The sequence below is a fragment of the Nyctibius grandis genome, chromosome 27 (assembly GCF_013368605.1).
Source record: "Nyctibius grandis isolate bNycGra1 chromosome 27, bNycGra1.pri, whole genome shotgun sequence".
Lineage (NCBI taxonomy): Eukaryota > Metazoa > Chordata > Aves > Nyctibiiformes > Nyctibiidae > Nyctibius > Nyctibius grandis.
In genome coordinates, this window is record NC_090684.1 from 1774966 (window position 1) to 1795619 (window position 20654).

Genomic DNA, 20654 nt, shown 5'->3' on the forward strand with positions numbered 1-20654 from the left:
TTGCTTTAGATAAAAAATAGCTTCTTCTAAAAGCATTTTTGGTGGGGAAGATACATACCCCCTTGAAAAACAGCTTTTCAAGTACCATGTCTTTTAATTTAAATGCTCAGCCCTATTTTTAGTTCGTGGCTGAACTGCCATGTTATTCAGCGAAAGGAAGGAACTGTAAAATCCTTCTGAATCATTAAAACTGGCATTTTCCAACACTGATATTTCCCCTTCCACGAGTCAGATGAATGTGTTAGAGCCATAATCACATCAGAGAACTAGTGGGCAGGAAAACGAACTTCTTCTTTCTGTGTAGAACCCCTCCAGTGTCCCCCGAGTTCTGGGCTGAACTTTGCCTCCCCCTTAGCTGGGGCTCGGCGGGTGCAGAGCCCTGGCAGCTGCTCTGTGTGTCTGCAAACGCTGTTTGAACAAGAGCAAATTATTTCTCCCAATGGGCTGACTGGGGTGGGCATCCTCACGGAGAAATTAGCTCTGTCGAGAGCCCTAATGAGAGCCGGGCCAGGCCGCTGCTCTCCCACCCCAGGGGCTGCCTCCTGACAGCTAGAAGCTCTGGCTATAAAGTTTTCCAAATACAAAGAATCGAGGGTATTGCTGTTCCAAAACCGCTGCTCACCGAAACGTAATTTAAACAGTAAATAAGGCAAAGCTGAGACTGAAATGTTAAACTCCTCCTGCATGGAAGGATTGGATCTGTCAGCGCGTGGGTGTTGAAATCTGATTTTTGTGGCATATTCCAATTACAAAGGAATTCTTTCAAGGTCTAACACTCTGAACAAGCAGCCGGTTCTGTTCACTTATCGCTAGATCTAATTCCCTGATCCTGCTACAAGAAAAAAGCAGCCGTGTGTTCCTGTGTGCCGCGGCCGGGCTGCAGCACAAAGAGCTCCTCTGTCTGCCGACGAGCAAATCCTCTTGCGTGGGTCCGTGTGTCTTGGAGGGGGTGTTTGTTTTGCTGCTCTCCTTCGCCTCCGCAGCCCAGGTCTCCTCTCCCAACGAATGGGCACAAAGAAAACACGTAATTGGCGGTGTCAGTAAATTTTGGATGGTTAATGCTTTACATCCGTAAGTAATTATGCCTTTTGGAGGCTGCCCAGCCTCTCCCCGCAGGCAGCAGAGCTCTCCTGGCCACGCACCCTGCGAGCATAACTGGCCCCTCCACTGCCCGGGACAGTCCCGCTGTTGGGAACCCCGACAGCAGGTTGTTTGTCAGAGGGGGATGTTGGGGTGCTGCCTGCAGTGCCCCTGGGGCAGCTGGGGACACAGCCCATCGCTGCAGCCTGGGCACGGCCCCCGGCGCTGCCCTGCACCGTGCAGCGGTGCCAGGCGTGTGCCCAAACACACCCAAAGGTACAGGGGCACCTCCCCATGGCCACCACACCTCCGTGGCCCCCGAGCAAGGGTGGCGGGGGAAGCTCATTGCCAGGAGGAAGCTCACGGCAGAGCGAGGCTGTGACTAAGCGGCAGCATTTCGGGTCAGCGTGTTCAGAAGTTCAAGAGCGCTTCGGCTGCAGCGGTGGGTGTGGTGGAGGGGAGAGGTCCCAGGGCAGAGCTGGGCTGGGGCTCGCATTGGGATGGGATCACTGCCACCCAGCTCCAGGGCTGCGGTGGGCTTACAGAATCACAGAATCACTCAGGTTGGAAGAGCCCTCTGGGATCATTGAGTCCAACCATGGCCCTGACACCACCATGTCAACTAGACCAGGGCACTAAGTGCCATGTCCAGTCTTCACTTAAACACCTCCAGAGATGGTGACTCCACCACCTCCCTGGGCAGCCCCTTCCAATGGCTAATGACCCTTTCTGAGAAGAAATTCTTCCTAATGTCCAACCTGAACCTCTCCTGGCAAAGCTTGAGGCTATGTCCTCTTGTCCTATCGCTAGTTGCCTGGGAGAAGCAGCTTCTTCCTTCACTCAGGAGCCACCTTATCCACACCCTGAGATGAGATAACCACCAACATGAGACAGCCATGGACAGGTGATCCCGAGCTCACCCTATTTCCAATTCTTTTGGGGAAAACTTCAGTTCCAAGGATGCTTTAAAAAGCCCAGCTGCTGCTTCTGGAGAGCAGCCCAAGATGGAGCCTGTTTGCATCCCTCCAGCAGCTTCCCAGCCCACCTGCCCTCCCTCCGGCTGAGCCAGCGTGCTTGCATCGCCCAGGGGGTCTCGCAGCTTAACGCCTCTCCTTTCTTCCGCTTCAGCCGGGATCTTGCCCCCCGCACCCGACGCCGCTGCAGCCTGTGATATGCCTAAGGAGGAGCTGGGGCTGGGGATGGCTGGCTGCAACTCTGGCAGCTGCGACAGCATGGTCAGCACGGCCTCCAACCACTCGCAGCGTGTAAGTAACCCCGTTGTGCCCAGCCCAGGCACGGCAGGGGCTCGACTCACCCCTCTCAGCAGCTGAGGAAGGATTTTGGCCAGATCTCTGCTCAAAACCTCTCTCCATCGGTGCTTTGGAGGCACCTGGGGGCCCTGACACAGCACTAAGCCAAGGGCAGCGCAAGGACCAAATTAATTCCTGCCCCAAAGCACTCCCAGACTATCAGTCCTGCCACATGCGTGGCAGCGACCAGAAGCCTTCGCTCCTGCAAGGTCTCCTTGGGGAAATGATACCGAGAGCCCAGCAGCTCCTGCGTCGCCCAAAGATGCAGAGGCAGGTGGAGGCTGGCGAGTTCCCCAGTGAGGGATGAGACCAGTTGGATAACTGGGTCAGACTGGCTCCAACAAGGGTGACTTCACCTGGAAAAGATAGCAAGCCCTGCTCCTCCCAGCTGACAAGAGATTAATTTCCTAGTTAAGGCAGAGATGAGTTTGGACCACGGGTGTAGATGTGTAATTTTTCACAATCTGTCCGTTAAAGCTTGTTTGTCTCCAAACACTGATTCCAAGATTGATGGACTAATTACATCCTGTCTGACTTGGAGCATAATTGATACGTGTAAGCGCAACGCTCAGTCCGGAACAGGTTTTCCATTTGATGTATTGCAAACCAGAACCAAACCCTCTGATATTTATTAGGGATGGAAAAACTGGTTGCAATAGTGCATGGCATAAGATTTGGATAGGTGGTTCTACAAAACAACTCCACCTGGGACAATTTCTCCTCCATGCTTGTTGATCTCCTGCACACTCCATTCTTCCCTGCACTTCAGTATTTTCATGATATTGCACATAACACCTTGTAACTTGGCACTTCCACAGCAATCCTATCTCATGGTACTGGAGATACAACAAAAACTAAATAGGATCTTGCTGTACTCCTTTCAAAGCTGGGGTATGAACAGGAGAACAAGGAGAGGGACCACCACCTGCAGATAAGCTTCCAGTATTTCTGGTGTTTAGACAAGCTTCTAAGATTCAGCATCGCTGATCAGTACGGGTGTCTGTACCTGTAGACCATCCATATTACCCAGCTAGTCATATTTCCAAGTAAACCAAAGAACTAAAAGGTAGAGGCCAAGTTTCCAAGTTAAGAATAACCATCGTCTGGTGCTCATAGTAGGGTAATATAAAAATGGCCTTAACTATATATATTTTTAATAGGAAGTTGTCTAGTTTTCTGTAGCTGGAAGTACCAATTTTTGAATAGTCACTGGCCAAGTGTCCTGGCCAGGAGCTCTCACAGGTCTCCTCTTAACTGCCAGGGCTGTGAATAATAATACACCTCTGTCTCCTACCTTTACTGTTTTTTTTTCTTTTTCAGAGCGATAACAGCTATGACTACTTATCTGTGGAAGAGAAAGAGTGTTTGATGTTTTTAGAAGAAACCATTGGCTCACTGGATGCAGAAGCAGACAGCGGGGTCTCTACTGATGAGACCGACTACGTGGAGCCCTCCAACCTGCCCGGGACGTGGCATAAGAGAGACTCCATTCCCCGGGGTAAGCTGAAACCCGTGCTCCAGCCCTTGTCTGCAAAGGGACATTTCTCACATCTTTCACAGATTAAGGCTCCTCATTCACCATGTGCTTTGTCACATCCAAAGCATCTGACTTTCTTAGCAGGGACAGCATATTAGCTGGTGTCGGGGTAAACTCTCTGGGTGCAGGTGCTCTGCCACGGCTGCACTGGCTTGGCAGCATGGTGTGTCTGGCAAACAGGAGGGTGTCCTGTGTCCGTGTGCAGAACGGTGCGTGACTTCACATCTCTCTTTGCCTAGATTTGGAAAATGGGGCTCCTCCTCCGAGTGTAGGCCAGCAGCACGCAGCTGAACAGAAGAGTGGTAAGAGCACCTCCGTCTTCTTCAGCTCAGCTCCAGCAGCAGCTCCAAGCCCAAGCTATTATAGTCTTCCAAGGAGCATCACTGCAGCCAACACACAAAGAGCAAACAGAGCTTCTGACGGCAAAGCGACTGTCCGCACAGTGGAGGCCCCAGGGCCAGTAAGTAAATCTTCACAGGAGATGGCCAAGCAGGACAAGTTTGACCAAGCCAACTCAAGAAGCCAGATGAAGTCCCTGGAATCTTTGATTATCCAGCCTCCAGATCCCTTCCAGGATGACCTGGTGAGCCACGAGTGGTCACGTAGCAATCGCTCAGATGCCAAGAGAGAAACAGTCAAGGAGGCCAAGACTAGGGCTTCTTGGGGCCAGCCAGAGAAATCCATGTTGGAAGAGGCCCCTCAGGACCCAGATGCCAAGCGCGGGCCTCCAACTGCCCCCAAGCCACGGAAATTGCCACCAAATATTATCCTGAAAACCAGCAAAACCAGCCCAGTGCCACTTGCCACGGAGCCTGGCCAAAAGGCAAAAGCACCGCCTCCACCCTTGGCCAGCTCTCAGCCTGGCTCTGCCAGCGATGCTGCTGCTGAAAAGGTGAATTCAGGGCACCTCAACCCCAAGGAGAGGGAGAAAGCCCATCAGGAGGCATTGGAGAAGCTCGGACTGTCGCAGGACAGGAGGGAACCCAGAACCCACCTTCAACCTACAACACATCCCCAACCACGGGAGGTGCCATTCCCCGTCCCCGGGGAGCCCAAGGCATGCTGTGGGGCAGCGGAGAGGTTGGCGCCAGGTATCCGGCAGATGAACTTCAAATCCAACACCCTGGAGCGTTCCGGCGTGGGGCTGAGCAGCTACATGGCCAGCACCAAGGAGCAGAGCATCAAGACCAGCAGCTCCCTGGGCAAGATGTCCTTCATCGAGCGGCTCGCGCCAAGCTTCCTCAGGAGCAGCCGCCCCCGGCCGGCATCCCTCGGGGCAGGGAAGGACTTTGCTGATCTGAAGGAGCCTGGGCAGGTGGAGCCAGAGAAGAGCAGCAAGCGGCGATCCCACCCGCTGCAGAGCTTCCCCAGGCCCCCCCGCTCCTGTGTCAGCGTGAAGATCTCCCCCAAGGGTGCGACCGATGAGAACCGGCGAGAGGCACTGAAGAAGCTCGGTCTGCTGAAGGAATAGCTCTGTGGGCGGTGGGACTGCTGGAAAAGGGGTTTTCACCCCACATCCACGTGTCTTTCTTCACTGTCTGTCCTTGGGCGGCACAACCATGAGCATCTTCTGCTGTGATCTCCTGCTGCAGCATCTTGGGAGCGGTACCACGAGAGGTATTCAGAGCTTCACACCAAATAAAGTAACACCCCGTGTACATAATATTTTGTATATAGCGAGTGTATACGAGCTATTTATATAGAGCATCACTCAGCACGTGGATGGGGCATATTCTCCTACAAGGTCTTTAATGCATTTGTGGATTCATTGCAGCGGGGAAGCCGTGGAATTGGGGGTTTGGCTTATTTTAAAAGGGGTTGCCTGTGGATAAAGCCTCTCTGGGAAGAACTGCAGGACTCTGCTGCTCCCCTTTAGGATTTTATGGGTTTTAGTTAATTTTATCGAAAGCCTGCGAGGCCTGAGCACTCACCTGCCCCGTGCAAGTGCCTCCTGAAAGCCACAACTGCCACATACGAAACTGCCCGACCGAGGGTCACCGGAGGGGGCTCAGCGACGCTCCCCCCGTGCCCGAGTGCGAGGCGGGATGGCTGCACGGCCGTCCCTCTGCCTGCTCCCGCAGCCAGCCCTGACAACCTGCATACAGCACTTAAAAGCCAGACATACACACCCCCGCGTTCATCGTGAGGTGACAGTTAAGACGTGACAGACTGTCGGTGGCAGAACCAGAAACGCTGCCCAAAGCGAGCGAGATGCAAATCAGACAACAACCATTTCAGCCCCTTCCCAACTCTCCTCGCATCTGCCAGACCCAGCCGGTGCTGCCGACGTTTATGCCACACACCTTTTGTAACAAAGGGGGTTTATGTCCGTAATAAACTTGTACGTGATCAGAAAATGACCGTGTAATACAGATTTACTCTTGTGTTGCACTCAAAGCTCTGGTAAAGCTAAATTATGAGTTTTAACCTTCAATATGTCTTGACTTGAGGAATGTGAGTGACCCAGACAGCAGCCAGGCATGGCAATGATGAGGTCTGACCCAGAGACTTGGACCTCCTGCAACCCAGGACTTTTTGTCAGTGCTTCCAGTGCAACAAGCAGATGCAAACCCTGCCACAGCACTGCCAGACTGGGACGGGTGACACGGGACCTGCCGCTGCTCCAGTCGGTCCCTTACAACCTGCACCATGTCCTGGGCCTCTGGGGACATCTCCCACAGCAGCCGTGTTAGTTGAAAAGCCGCCCTGGCAGCTTAGCTTGAAGGGATCATTTTGTTTTCTTCACCAAAAAACAAATCTTTCATGCAATCCTGGCTTTCAGTGTTGGACATACAGAGAGAGACTTTGTTGCTAACAGGCAATTTATTTTCAAATCTAATGTAGGCTTCCTTCAGAGAGAGGGGCTGACCCGTGGAGGCAATTGCACTAAACAATTTACTGATGTTAATTAACTGCTTGCAGCATTAAGATAAAGCTGCACTCACTCGTTTTACATCGCTGACCTTGCAGTACAATCAGCTTTTAAAGGCAGCGTTGTGAATACTAAACAGGCTCATACTGACAAAACCCAGAGCCAGGCTTCTAGTTCCTCTCCAAAGGGGCATCAGCAGAGCTTTGGGTTTGCCTGGAAAGAAGGGGGAGGGCATCCCCCTGCAAAAGCTGCATCATTTCACAACCCCCCACATGATAAATGTGTGCACAAGTGGAGGGAGTATTATCTAAGGAACATGAGAAAATGGTGTCTGATGAGCTACACTCCATCCTCAGCAGCAGGGCTTGGCTCAGGGTGGCACCGAGCAGAGTCATGGGGCTGCTCTTGCGTAAGGTCCCAGCCCAGGAGCCACACAGCCTGCAGGGAAACACCTTCATTTCTAGTGGCTGCGAATGTATTTAGCCTGTAGAATGTCATATTTTGCTTGCACAGGATTAAACAGCAACGCCTGCGTTTGGGACGGGGCTTGCCCAGCCTGAGTGATTCAGCCCCAAGGACCCAGCGGCAGCAGCACTTCACCCCGTGGGAAGGCAGAGATCTGGGGTTCCTTCCCAGAGGAATGACCCTGAGCTCCTCGCTGTGGCAGCAGTTTGAATTTAGGCTCTTTCATTTCCCTTTCATACCAGCTGAGCCATGTGCACAACTCCTGTTAATGAGCATTGCTCCACCCCATCAGAGCTTAATAAACAGCCTTTGGGAGGGAGATTTCTGCTAGGAAGTCTAATCAAAACTTCGCTTTCATGCTTGACGTGTGTTACGCTGTAGTACTCCCTAGTTTTGACTAAGTCAAGGATTGGGAAAGAGCCCTTTGTTTCCAAAACAATCTGTTTTTAAGAAAAATTAAGGCTCTGTTTCAGGCCAAAAATGTTTGGAGAGAGACCTTAATGCTCTCCTCCTTTCTCATTAGATAAACAAGGTGAGATTACCTTCACAACTGCAATAGTCACAGAGCTACGTTACACAAGTGCTGTGCAGTGACAGAGCATTAACCAGCGTAATGCTGGAATCAGCAGTGGGTTAAGGGGTGGTCAGAGGAGAGGAGCATGGGGATGAAAAGGCACCATTAAACCATGTAAGAGCTGTCTACAGAGGGCTGACCCCGCCACTCAGAGCTTAATCTTGCACCTTCCTCTCCTCTTTCATTTATACTGTGCTCTCGCTGCCTTTAAAGTCAATCATTTGCACTTAAAAGTCTCCAGCCCAGGAGCGCAGGGCTGGGTGGGAACCTCTCCTGCTGCCTGGGCATGGGGCTGGGGGAAGGCTGCCAGCTCACACAGGCACCTCCGGGTATTCCCAGGGTGTTTTCAGGGAGAGCCGGGCAGCAGCATCCCTCACAGCAGCCCTGCACTCACACTCACCCAGATAATTGCTCCCCAACGCTGGCCCGCTCCCTCCACACCAGGCAGCAAGGACCACAGGGAGCAAAGCTCCCCTGCTCTGATGTAACCCATAATCTCAAAGGAAGAGACTTACCTTCTCTCTCCCCAGCCCGCAGCTCTCATCAGCAGAGTCTCCAGCAACGAGCCGCTCCTCAGCCAAGTGCCTGTGGGATCCCCACCATCACCTGATGTGGAACAGCCACAACAGCCCCAGTTTGCAGACTGGCAGGAGCCTGAGGGGGGTGATGAGCCTCTCTTTTACAAGGGGAAGCAGCTGGTGGGCAGTCAGATGGGCTACTGGCTGCCGCAGCTGTGCCCCCCCAGCCCACCAGCGCTGACACAGCTGATGCGAGGGGCTGCAGCGATGCTGCTCTGCTCACAGGGAGGCCAGGGAAAGGCTGCTCCTGCCTATTGATGGCATTTAGGGGTGTCTGGGAGATGGGCAGGAGAAAAGCAAGAACAGACACAAAATCTACCTCCAGGTTCCACCAAACTCCAGCTGAGTTGTCTGGGTACTTGAGGCTGGAGACCCAAGGACCCAGAGACAAGCTCCTGGGCTCTTGTCTGGGTACCTCTGAAAGCAGACTTGGTACTACTTAATTCTGGGTATAATTTGTGTGATTTGTGCCTCGAAGGCAAAATCACAGCAGACCCCAGCCAAAAAAACTGCCAAGAAGAGAGATCATAGTATTCCAGAAGTTACCTGAAGAGTTGGTAAATGTACCTTCAGTGCTTTAATGCAGATTATACAGACTGTGTTTACACGGTGCAAAGATGTTAGAAAAGACCCAAAGAAAACAGTCAGCTTTGCATTTTCCGTGGAGTATTCATCTACTTCTTAACTATCAGTCCCATACTGGCTCAGACATATCATTTCCATGTCTACATGAGCCTGTCAAGACCTACTAGCCCAACTATAAGCATTCTTGTGCACATCTTTCATTATGAAGATCAAATTCAGGAGAAGTGGTTTGTTAAATTCTGGTGGTATCAAAGAACGTCGGCTGTACTGGGCCACAGTCTCCAGGAGAAATTGGTCAGCTTAATAATAGACTGTGTCACTGTGCAGCAGCTTCGGGGTGGGTGTCAGCAGGGAGCCGTGGGGCTGGTGTCCTGCAGGAGCTCGAGGAGGTGGGTTGGTTACTGCTGTCCCAGGTCCCCACACCCCAAGGCCAGGCACAGAGCTGAGCCCAGCCTGATCACCAGCCCCGAGCATCATGAGGGGCAACTCTCCAAAGACACCAACCACCAAGGCAAGCCCTGGGCATTTACAGTTATTAATAATGAAAAAAGAGTGTGGTAGACTCTCAAGCGTAGAAGCAACATTCCCTGAAAATTGGTGTCCTCGTGACTCCCCCCAGCCAAGGGTTAGCTGCTGTGCCGAACTGTCCCATCACGTTCAAATGTGCAGTACGTGTCCTCAGGTGAATCTGAGTGCTGCTAAGGTCAGCACCCAGCGCAGCCTGGGTGACGCCTGGCCATGCCCAGGACAACCTAGTGCAGGATTTGACACACATACTCTGCGTTTCTCTCCATTACCTTTTTTCCCATTCTTCATTTCTAATGGAGTTTTAAGAGAAAAGGCAGCCGTACCCCAGACCTTGCCGCTGCCGCTCCCACGTGTGCGCTGCTTTGCACTGCAGAACTAACGACCTGCAGGTACAGGACAGCCAGACAGCAAAGGCGAGCTCCCCCAAAGGCATTCAAGCCTTTTACTGCCGACTCCTGCTGTGTTCAAATGACCAGGGTCTTCCTGGTTTGGGTTTGTTTTGCTGTACTTGCCAGTGATGCAAATTTACCTGGTGTCTTAAAACCAAACTAGCTCCAGTGTTCCTCATTCCTGCTCTTAAAACCCGTGCTCTGGCTCAGCCCTTGGCAGGGCAGGGCTGTGAGTACGCTCCTGCTTCCCAGAGATCTCCGCTGTTCCTTGTTTCCAAATACCTTTTAACTTTGAAGTCCAATAAGAGACAGAAAGGGTCACTGTTGTTCCTTGCACGATATCGTATCTGACTTGTTCCAAGCACACTGCCCTAGCTAGAGGTTAATCATTAACTCCCACGGGCACTGCGGAGCGAGCAGGAGGTGTTACGATTTATTCTTCACAACTCTGACTGCAGACAGGTGTGCTGAGATGCTCACAGCAACCTCGACAACTGTGCATCGGTAAAACTTGTGGGCTCAGAGCCCTGGCACGATGCCCGGTGCTGCACGGTGCCTGCTGGTCACAGGGCAGAGATTCGCTGGCCAGCACGTGCTCGTTGCGGGAAGGAAGAGAAATTTCCTTAACAAGCACAGCCCACAAGAACAAATTCTGTACCTTGTTTGAAAATTAACTCCCCTTTAGCAGCCAGAGAAGGTGTGAGGCAGTGGTACTCCTCCGTTCCGTGTGCTGCCATCGCCATGTCCCTGCCGGAACCATCCTCCTCGCTGCCAGCTGCCTGCTGCTCCCAGCTCTTTGTAAACGATGCTGAGAAAATGGCCCTTGTTGCTGCCAGTGCTGCTGCCCCTGCTGAATTTATTTGCTTTTTGGGTTTAAAGGAGGTGGGGTCCCCAGATGTCCCTGCTCCAAACGGAGGGGTTGGCTTGGGACACCCAGGGACCTTCTGCAGAGACGAGTGTTCCCGAGGAAGCAGCGCACGGTGCTGCCGTGGGTAAGGCTGCTCGTTACTAACCCTTCAAATCATCGCTGTCAAAGGCGATCTGCCTACACCCAGAATATCTTGCCACCTCATTGCTCTTCAGAGCAACTCGGGACGTAGTACCTGGCCCGACTGGCTCCTCTCAGGAGAGCTCGTTTGACAGCAATCCCTGGCGCTGCCTTTGATCTCTCCCTGCTGAGGCAGGAGGTCCCCTCCTAAAATATGTCGCTGCGTGGTGTGAGTTGCCTGTTTCTCCCAGTTCCGCAGCGATTCTGCTCCTCTCTATCTGCACATGGGCTATGGCCCTCGCTGGGGGATGGAGCAACTCCAAGCCACGTTCATCACCTTTCGTAAGGAGCCTGGGGGATGCCAGACGTGGGCAGCGCACTGCCTGGGAGCAGCAGGTTTTGTGCAACGTGCTCTGGGTGACCCTGCTTTGGCAGGGGGTTGGACTAGATGATCTCCAGAGGTCCCTTCCAACCCCAACCAGTCAGTGATTCTGTGGAAAGAGAAGAGAGAGCAGGACATGTGATAAATAACCTCGTACCACCGTTAAAATGAATTATTAACATTGCTGCGGAGGTAGAGAGGCTTTGCCTTACTGGAAGCAATAAAACAATTACGAGAACAACCTTTGAGCACATAGAACACTTCCCAAACCCGGGGCACAAATTTGCCCCCAGACCCTTTGGTGCATCTCCAGAGCCAAGGTCTCCCCAGGGTGGCTGCATGTCCCTGCAGTGCTTGGTCTGCCTGTCCTCACTGTCCTGACAGCTTCACCCCGATGGCAGCACGTGGGGTCCTGCGGTGACACCGCTCCTGGGCTGGGCTTCACCAGTTGTCACCCAGGTGAGGACAACTGGGGTGACCAGGCTGTTGGAGACCCCTCTCCCTTCTTGCCCCAGGGTGAGGTTTGCTGCAAGGCAAGGACAAGGACCAGCAGCTCAGCTCTGGTCCTCAGCTCACCCTTGCAAACCCCGCTCTGCTCCGCAGAAGTGGCCTAATCAATGTAGGGAAGTTTATTGCACGGGTTTGATACAAATCAACAATTACTGCAATATAAGTAATCATATCATGATAAAGAAAGCAAAACTGCTTAACAGATTTATCTTCATCCAGGGACATTCCAAAGTGCTTCAATGATTGGCTTACACAAAATACAACCTGTCTTCAAAGTGTGCCCGTGCCCAAGGAGGGGAAGAGCAGGACTTCGGACCCTGCCAGCGCACCACCGGCTCAGAACAAAGTCATTTCTATCAACTCTCCCGTGAGCACTCTGAACCACACGCTGTTTCTCACACGGTGAGTGTCACCCTGCAAACCCTGGAGATCCAGGGCCTGGGACCAGCCCAGGGCATGCTCAGAAGTGCCACAGGCAGATTTTTCTTCAATCAATCATTGTTATTTGAAGAAAAACCAGACCAAAGTCCCTTGTAACAACACAACTGTTACTTTGCTTACATAGTTTTGAAATAACTATCGCCACATCTACACTTCTCTCAATTAAGATTACTTGGTTAGCGCAAAAGAGGAATTGTGTGTGCATGGACAAACTGCCCTTAGTTACACCGTCGGGTCCTGTGAGGCAACGAGCAGGATTATCACAGAACAAACTGGAATTGCTCGTGATGAACACGCCTGGTTTTGGTTGTACCTGTGCAGAGCTCTGGGTTTGGGGGGGGGGGGGATAATGGTGCCTTTCCTCTGGCAATGCAACAAATTTTAAGTATGCAATGGTTAAAATGCAGCAAGGCTAAATTTAGAGAGAAATTAGCGACCACAAAATGACAATTTATTGAGTGAGCTTAAAGATACTGTCAAGTAAAGACCCTGTGCCACGGGGATACACCGACTTGATTTCTCAACTTTGATCTATTGAGCTGATTGGCAATTTGGCTCAATCAACCCTGTTGCAACAATCTGATACTATCATGATAATGGGAGAAAATTATAACTGAAGCTGCCTTCCTGGGAATTACAGCGGGAATGTGTGCAAATATTTATCACTGTAGAGCTGGGCTGGTTTGTGCTTCTCGGATAACGTACAAGCCGTGAGGGACCATCTCTTTGTCCTATATTCATAAAGAGTATGGGCTCAAAAGACAGGCGTGAGCTACATAAAGCATTCAGGTCCATTCAGACCGCAGAAGTTTGAGGAAATATGCACAAAGATCTCACTTGATGTGAAGTTCTGCCTGGAAGTGCTTCGCACCAAATAGCATTTTACTATTGGCCTTCAGAAACAGTTGCTTTGTGTTAAAACTTTGCAGGTTGTCTGTAGAGCAGGGAAATTCCTCTGAAGCTCTTGCAATTTCTGCTCCTGGCCTCTTCACTTTTTCTTTTTCCCCTTCCGTGATGTCACCCGCATCATTAGGTGGCTAAAAATGACCATTTTGGGGTTCCATACTCAGTATGTTTGCGGCGTCTCTGCTATTCCTGTCAGTATTTTGGCCATCTCCAATTTGGTCAGCAATGCACATCTGGACTTTTTAGTGCATCTATTTTTAAACTCTGGACATCAATATATTAAAAAGAAAATTAAGCATCAAGAGTTGAACCAAAACCAACTGAATTTCAAGCTTCAAAAACCCACTTTATTAGACTAAATCCAAACAGGAGGCAAAGGAGGAGGAAATTTCCTGCAACAGAAGCATCACAATCTAAGGTAGGTGATCCTCAATTTGCCCTTAAAATACTATTGTTTGGAGTACAATGCTATTGCACAGCACTTATGAGCTACTTTGATGGATTTCACCTACGATCTGTAACAGATCTGAAATTTAAAATAATTATTTCTATAGCAATAAATGTAGTATAACTGATTTATAGTGATTTTTTTAAAAAAAAAAAAGGTAGTGTGCCTTTTTTTTTTTCTTTTTAAAGCTATAAATTAGATTACTGGCTTTTTTTTGCTAAGAACACACCCAAAAATGATGTGGACAAGGTAAGTTCTTGTGCAGACCCACGCAGAGAGACTCTGCCTAGTTATGTAGCAGCAGCTAGCTCAGAATCACAGAATCAATCGGGTTAGAAGAGACCTCTGGGATCACAGAGTCCAACCTTTGACCTAACACCACTGTGTCAACTAGACCAGAGCTGCCTCTGCTGCCTCGTACACAGGGAAAAAACAGAGGGGAACCTGCCCGAAGAGGATGCTGCACCAGCTGCACCACCGCAGTGCTTCAGCCTGCGCTGGGAAGGGAAGAGAGCGTTTCTGCAGCCCCGTCCCACGCTTCCTATCAGCGAAGGGGAGAGCTGGGGGGAGCGGGGTTTGCAAGCTGGGTGTTTGCAGTGGGGGGAGATGCACGCTGTCCCCAACCCAGGGCGTGCAGGGTGAGCAAAGCACAGCAAGTGGTGGTGGAGGGGTGGAAAACAGGCAGCAGTGGGCTCCCGTGGGCAACTAGCCCAGCAGTAGCCGGCAGGACCCGGCTCAGCACCGTGGCGGGTGGGAATAAGGGCGACTGTGGCACTGAGCTTCTGTCGTTTCCTTGTTCAGATTTCCCAAAGGCTTTGAAGTGATTCCGATGCACTAACAAGTATGAAATAAACCACGTGATTTCCGTGTACCGAGGCTGTAACTGCAGGGGGGGTTAGGCAAATCTCAAACAAAGGGTTTTAGTAGAGACTCTTCAGGATAAAACACTGCATTAATCAACAATCAATCTTTAACTCAAACAAGGAAGTAATTCCTGTCTGAAACAGAGACACCCAAACGCTGTTTCTGTGCAGATCCGAGAATGACCAACAACAATCTGTACAAAGATAAATTTCAGGGAATAAAAATAAAAAAAGGAAGAAAGATAATTGGGGCATGGCAGGAGGTGTTTCGGGATGTCGGCATTCCTGAGACCTGCAGCATTTCCTATTGTTTTATGAGCTGAGAACAAAAGAAAAGAGAAGAAATGGCTTGATCCTGCAGAGGGCTGGCCGGGTGGTGGGGCAGGACCAAGCGCCACGTCTCATGGCTGCTGCTGGCTGCCCGGTGCCGGGTTTGGCCACCACCGAAGCACTCCTTGACCACCTCAGTGCCACCTTGGCCACCACTGCAGTGGTGCTGCCGGGGCTGCTGCTCCGTCACTGCAGCACCGTGACACATCCCTCGCCAGCCCCCCTGACCCCTACCAGTGCCCTGTAAGTACCAGTGATGCCTTTAGCAACCATCCCACCCACACAACAGAGGATTTAGTGCAGGAGTGGGAGAGCTGCTGAGCATTATTAGCACTTTTTTTTCTTTTTAAAATTCCCTTATCTTTGGGCTAGGCTGTGTCACGGGCTGGGAGCCACGAGGGATGCAGGTGCTCTGCTCTGAGCTGCCATCAGAGCAATCTGAGTGGTTCACCTCGGCAGATGCCAGCCACAGTCTCTCTCTTCTATTTGATAACAGACATCAGCAAAATCCTGTATCCAAAGCAAGATTTTTGAAGTTTGCTGAGTGAACACTCGTGAAGGCTGGACATGGTGGTTCTCCTTCTCCTGGCAGCTTTGCTGCAAGGTGAGTCGCCAAGAAACCAGCTCTCCAGGCTCTGACACTGACAAGAATGGGCAAAGCTGGAGCTGGGGACACAGGGACACCCTGGCTAACTCCTAGACACCTCCACCTGCAAAACAGGAACGGGTCAAACCTCCCTGCACACTACAAGTCTGTGGAGAGCTGGCAAAGGCATGGCAAGAGCTGGGAAGGGGAGTCCCAGCTCTCCATTGCTCACACTGCTGATGGCCTCTTGTTCCTGGGCAATGCCACCGTGGGGAGAAGAACGTTGCCAGATCAGGCAGAGTTTGCAAGTGCCAAAAGTTATTCTTAGATGTTTGCTGTTAACTGCTGCCCTTGATATTTAACTCCAGGTGGGACTGTCAGGGCTGATGGGGGTTTGGGGCATCCTATAAGGGGCATCGAGCGTTTCCCCATTTGTGCCATGGCACGGGGCAGTGGCTCTGTGCCACCAGGTATCCTCAGGTGGATAATGTGGCACTCAAGGAAAGTACCACACCACATCCAAAATAAACACTGAACTTTCTGAGGAGGGTATCCCACTGGTGTCACTCATAATCACAGCCCTGACTCGAAGAAGCTATGCTGGGTTTTACCAGGCGAGGATCTGGCTGTCTCTGAGTAACCAACAACTTTCTTTCTTTCTTTCTTTCTTTCCCCAAAAGAGCCAGTTTCAAGCACCTTGTACGGATCCAGCTTTCTGACAGGTGAGGTTGGAGGATCAGTCACCCACCAGTGCTTCTACTCCATCACGCCAGCCAACAAACACGACCGAAAATATTGGTGCAAAATAGCAGGCAGCGGAGTTTGCCACACCATCATTTCTACAACCGGTTACACCTCGAAAGACCACGCGGGGCGAGTGTCTCTCGAGGACATCCCCCAGAACGGCACCTTCATGGTGACCATGACAGAGCTGAGGCAGAGCGACACAGGGACCTACCGATGTGGCATCGGCACCACCAACAGAGACCTGTACGTCAGCCTGAACCTGACCGTTCTGGCAGGTAGGATGCGCACAGCGGGCACATCAGCTTTTTCTATCCCCTGCTATTAACCAGATAATTACAACCATGGGGTATAAAAGGACCCAGATTTGGCCATATCAGCTGTTCATAAATGTAAAAGGAAACTTTCACTTGCCTGGCCGGGGGCTTCGTGCCAGACGGTGCCTGCAGTGCTCTCTCCTTACAGATGCTGGTGTGTTGGGGCCGACCGAGCTCGTCCGGGGGGAGCTGCGTGGCTCTGTCACAGTCCTGTGCCCACCCGGGGACATCCAAGGCAGCGAAAAGAGGTTCTGGTGCAAACTGGGGAGAACTGGCTGCACTCTCATAGCCGACACCGATGGCTACGTGGGAAAGAGTTATGAAGGACGAATATTTATCACCCCTCAGGAGAGTTCTGGAGCTTTCAAAATCCTGATAAATGACTTAAAACAGGAAGACTCGGGGCTGTACAGGTGCGGGACGGGAAGGCTTAGCGGCCAGGACAGCCCGCGGGTGGTGGCTCTGCAGGTGACCACAGGTAGGACGGGGTGCTGGGGCTGCACGTGCTGCGCGGGTTCCTCGCAGCCCCAGGTGAGGAGCATGAGGTGCTAACGCAGTCCTTTCCAACCTGCAGCCTCCACTCTGCCCAGGAGACCGAAATTTCTCAGCGGCGCAGTTGGAGGCTCGCTGTCCTTCAAGTGCCACTATGATCCCAAGGGGAGCTACGAGAAGAAGTATTTGTGCAGGTGGAAGGCAGGCAGCTGCTCACTGCTCGTGGATGTGGATGGGTTTGTGCACGAGTCCTATGAAGGGCGAATACAAATAGCCAGCAGCGAGCAGGAAAATGGGACTTACACGGTGGTGATGAGCCATCTGAGAGAGGAGGACGCAGGGTGGTACTGGTGTGGGGCTAAAAACGGGCACACGGAGCACACGTCCTCCGTGAAGCTGCGCATCCAGAAGGGTAGGTGGTGGGTGGCTTGGAACACAATAAATCCTTTTTCTTTTTCTAAATCAGTCTTTACCCCTTCATGGGCACGAGGGGAATAGACTCTCCTTTGTATTATGCATAAATACAACAGCATTATGAGAAACATCAGCTACACGTTTTGCCTTACAGGTATTGTCAAGTAACTGAGGTGATGGTAAAGGTTTTCAGAGGCAGGGATGTAAGCTGAGCTTTCAGAGGAAGTTTAGTTAGTTCGAATTATATTATTGATTATTTATGATGCAGACCCCTAGCATATGACATCCTGATCCTAGCAAGTGCAGCGCAGAGATGTGTGCTTTGCTCTGAAGATAAGCTGAAGGTTATCTTGCAGTTTTAGAAACTGCGGCATGTAAATACACAGATCCAGGTAACTGTTCAGCTGGCAAAGACAGAAATAGTGGGGTAAAAGGATGAATGTTTGCCAAGTATTAATGGGTTTTCATTAGTACTGCCAAGCTGCTTTCTGTAAGACTCAAAGGCAAATAGAAATGCTGGGTTTTGGTCATATCGTCCTACATATTTTTTCATGCAGAGATGCAAGGTGAAATGCATAAATCTTTGGTAAATGTAACATGTTTCTGCAAAAAGATGGAGATTCAAGCCTCAAAATCATTTTCTCTGTAGAAACCTGCTCTTCACAAGACCCAGAAACATCCACTCCTGTGAAACCCACTTTATCACCAAGCCTGGCTGCCTACAGCACACCCACGCAGAGGAGCATCACGGGCCTGACGTACGCGACGGGCACCGTCACCGAGAGCACCAGCACCCTGCTGCCCACTGCCCCCCCCAGCGCCTTTGTAACCTCCCCCAGAGGAATCTATCACAAGAGGTAAGTTCATGGCCATGTTTCTCGTTGGCACTACCTTGGTGGTTTACAACCTCTCTGCCCCGTTTCCCAGGGCTCTGCACAAGTTGCAAGTCGAACGCACCGATAGGAGACATTAGTAATTAGAAAAGCAGAAGGCGAGGTTATCTCACGTCCATCTGGGGCATCTGTCTTTGAACTTGTCTCTAAACCTTCTGGTGCTGGTCGCTCCTGTAGATCAGATGCCAGAGTCGATAGACATGCTCCTGTCTGTTTTCCTTTGCTCGCTGTGGAGAGAGGACGTTAGGAAACATCAGGCTTGAGCAATAACGCTGGTGAATCAGTAGCTGCTACATACTTCACTGCACACTTTATCCAAGTCCTTAGAGGCAGCCAGCAACCAGGGTAGTGTTTGGGTGCTCTGTGTTGCATAAGGAGCTATCTTTGGACAAGGTTAATCAAAAGTCTGTCAGCTATTTTGGCCAGTAATTATCCTCTACAGCAAGCCCTGCGGCTCACCCCAGTGCCAGCGGTTTCCCCGGTGAATTTACCTCCTGTGCTTCCTGTTGCACAGGATGGCTGCGAGCAGCTCTTCCACCTTTCACCCCAGCTATGGCCACCATCCAGTGCCGGGTGAAGTGATTTGCATAGCCGGTGCAGATGCATCAGATACTGCGGTATCAGTCATAACTGAGGCCAAACCACAAAGTCCACAAATCCAGTTCGATATCCTGAGCTGTCCCTCCATGCACCACAGAGACTGCATCTGCCCCAGTGACCCCCAGCACGAGAAGCACCATCCTCTGCCTCCCCAGCCTCCCTCAAGCCCTATCTCCCTGCCGTCCAGCCGGAAAGAGGAGGGGAGAGCACATTACCAATCACAAATTGTGCTCTTGTGTCAAGGGTCAGATTTTGCACCTTTCCTGGCAAAGCTCTGTCTGCCTGTGGAGCTCTGATAACATCTACGCCATTTTTGCAAGGAGACAGCTCACAGACACCCTCCAACAGCAAGAGGGTCTACAACAGCTCGCAAAGAAAGAGCATGAACCTTGCTTGTGTATTTGTATCATGAAAATAGCTCCTTTCCCTTTCAGAGGGCCTCATTCAGCTGGCAGCATAAACCCCACACAGTAGAGCAGAGGCAGCTGTAGAAATTACTTCAGCATAAGCCAAACTCCACATCAAATTATTTCACCTCTACTTGACTTTGTTGAATGTTCCCCTTTGATTCAATCAGAGTTTATAACTCCTTTATACTCTTTGGTGTAGAAACAACAGCCTGTACTAAGGTATTTCAGCCACCCCATAGCTGCATCAAAATCCAAATTAAAATTAAAATTCTGATGGTTCTTCCTTCCAGCTCATCAGGTGAATCACGCCTGCTCCCAGTTGTGTTACCAGCTCTCATTTTACTGATTTTCATCACTATCACTATTCTCGCCCTGACCAAAATAAAGCTTCAAAAGGAGACGGGTAAGTTGGCCAGGCAACGACTTTCTGGTTGTGGTTGTTGTTTTGCAATGGCTTTGCTTGTCATTTCCAAGGGCTGGAGTCTGTCTGACCCACTGAAGATTTCTATCTCTGGAGACACGCGTCCATTTTGCAGCCTGAAAGTGCAACTGTACTTGCAAGCAAGCAATGTCCTAGAGAAGTTGCTTTGCCTTTTTTTTTTTTTAATATGCTTAAACAAAAAGCAAATTAAGGAAACGGAAATTCTGAAGTCCTGCTGAAAGCCAGGTTGAGGTTTTGTGTATAGAAGATTTACGGCTCCGTGAGTACTCGGAAATCCTGAAGTATAAAGGGCAGGGACCTGCGTGGCACGAGTGGCTACGTGCCGGGTGGCTTCTTGGGGCCAAATCCAGCCTGCTCAGTGCAAAGCTGACAAAGACTTGCCCAAAAAATCCTTGCTAACGACTGATTTTCAAAAATACATGCACATATCTTATTCCGTAACATATTGTGTCCCTAGAGATAAATTTAGGGACAAAAACCTTCAACTACAACAGCGATGAGTGGAAATATATTTTTTTAACAAGAGTGAAACTGGGAAACAATGGGCCCAATCTGGTGTCCATTGAGACATGCTTGTATATCTAAACAGGCGTTAGAGGAGCTGATCCCTCCATTGCACACACATTTTTTGTTGTTAAGGAGAAGAAAGGAGCACCATAGGAAACCTGGAAGCAGCGCTGGTTGGGGCTGGTCCGAGCCCGGTAAAAGAGCAAATGATGGAGGAAACCCCGAGTCCAGAAAAAGGGCAGGAATGCAGGACAGGCTCTGGCAAATGTAGGTGGGTGTTTTCTGGAACTGGCACTGCAAGTGCTGTCTCCCTTGGTAGAAGAGAATAAAAACAAATGTTAAGCAGAGGGTTGGCAGCTTAGCATGTAAGATACCTCCACCGGAGAACCGATAGGTTTGCAGTCCAGGAATTACGATCCCACAGTCCAGGACTTATGATCTGATGCCAAACTATTGCCTTTAT

At 50.8% G+C, this 20654-nt stretch overlaps 1 protein-coding gene across 1 annotated transcript; it reads left to right on the forward strand.

Moving 5' to 3' along the window:
• The first annotated feature begins 2252 nt into the window (after positions 1 to 2252).
• C27H1orf116 (chromosome 27 C1orf116 homolog) lies at positions 2253 to 5398 on the forward strand. Its single transcript, XM_068419468.1, has 3 exons — positions 2253 to 2345; positions 3711 to 3888; positions 4167 to 5398. The coding sequence occupies exons 1-3, from the start codon at positions 2253 to 2255 to the stop codon at positions 5396 to 5398; spliced, it is 1503 nt and encodes a 500-aa protein (XP_068275569.1).
• The last annotated feature ends 15256 nt before the right edge of the window (positions 5399 to 20654 follow it).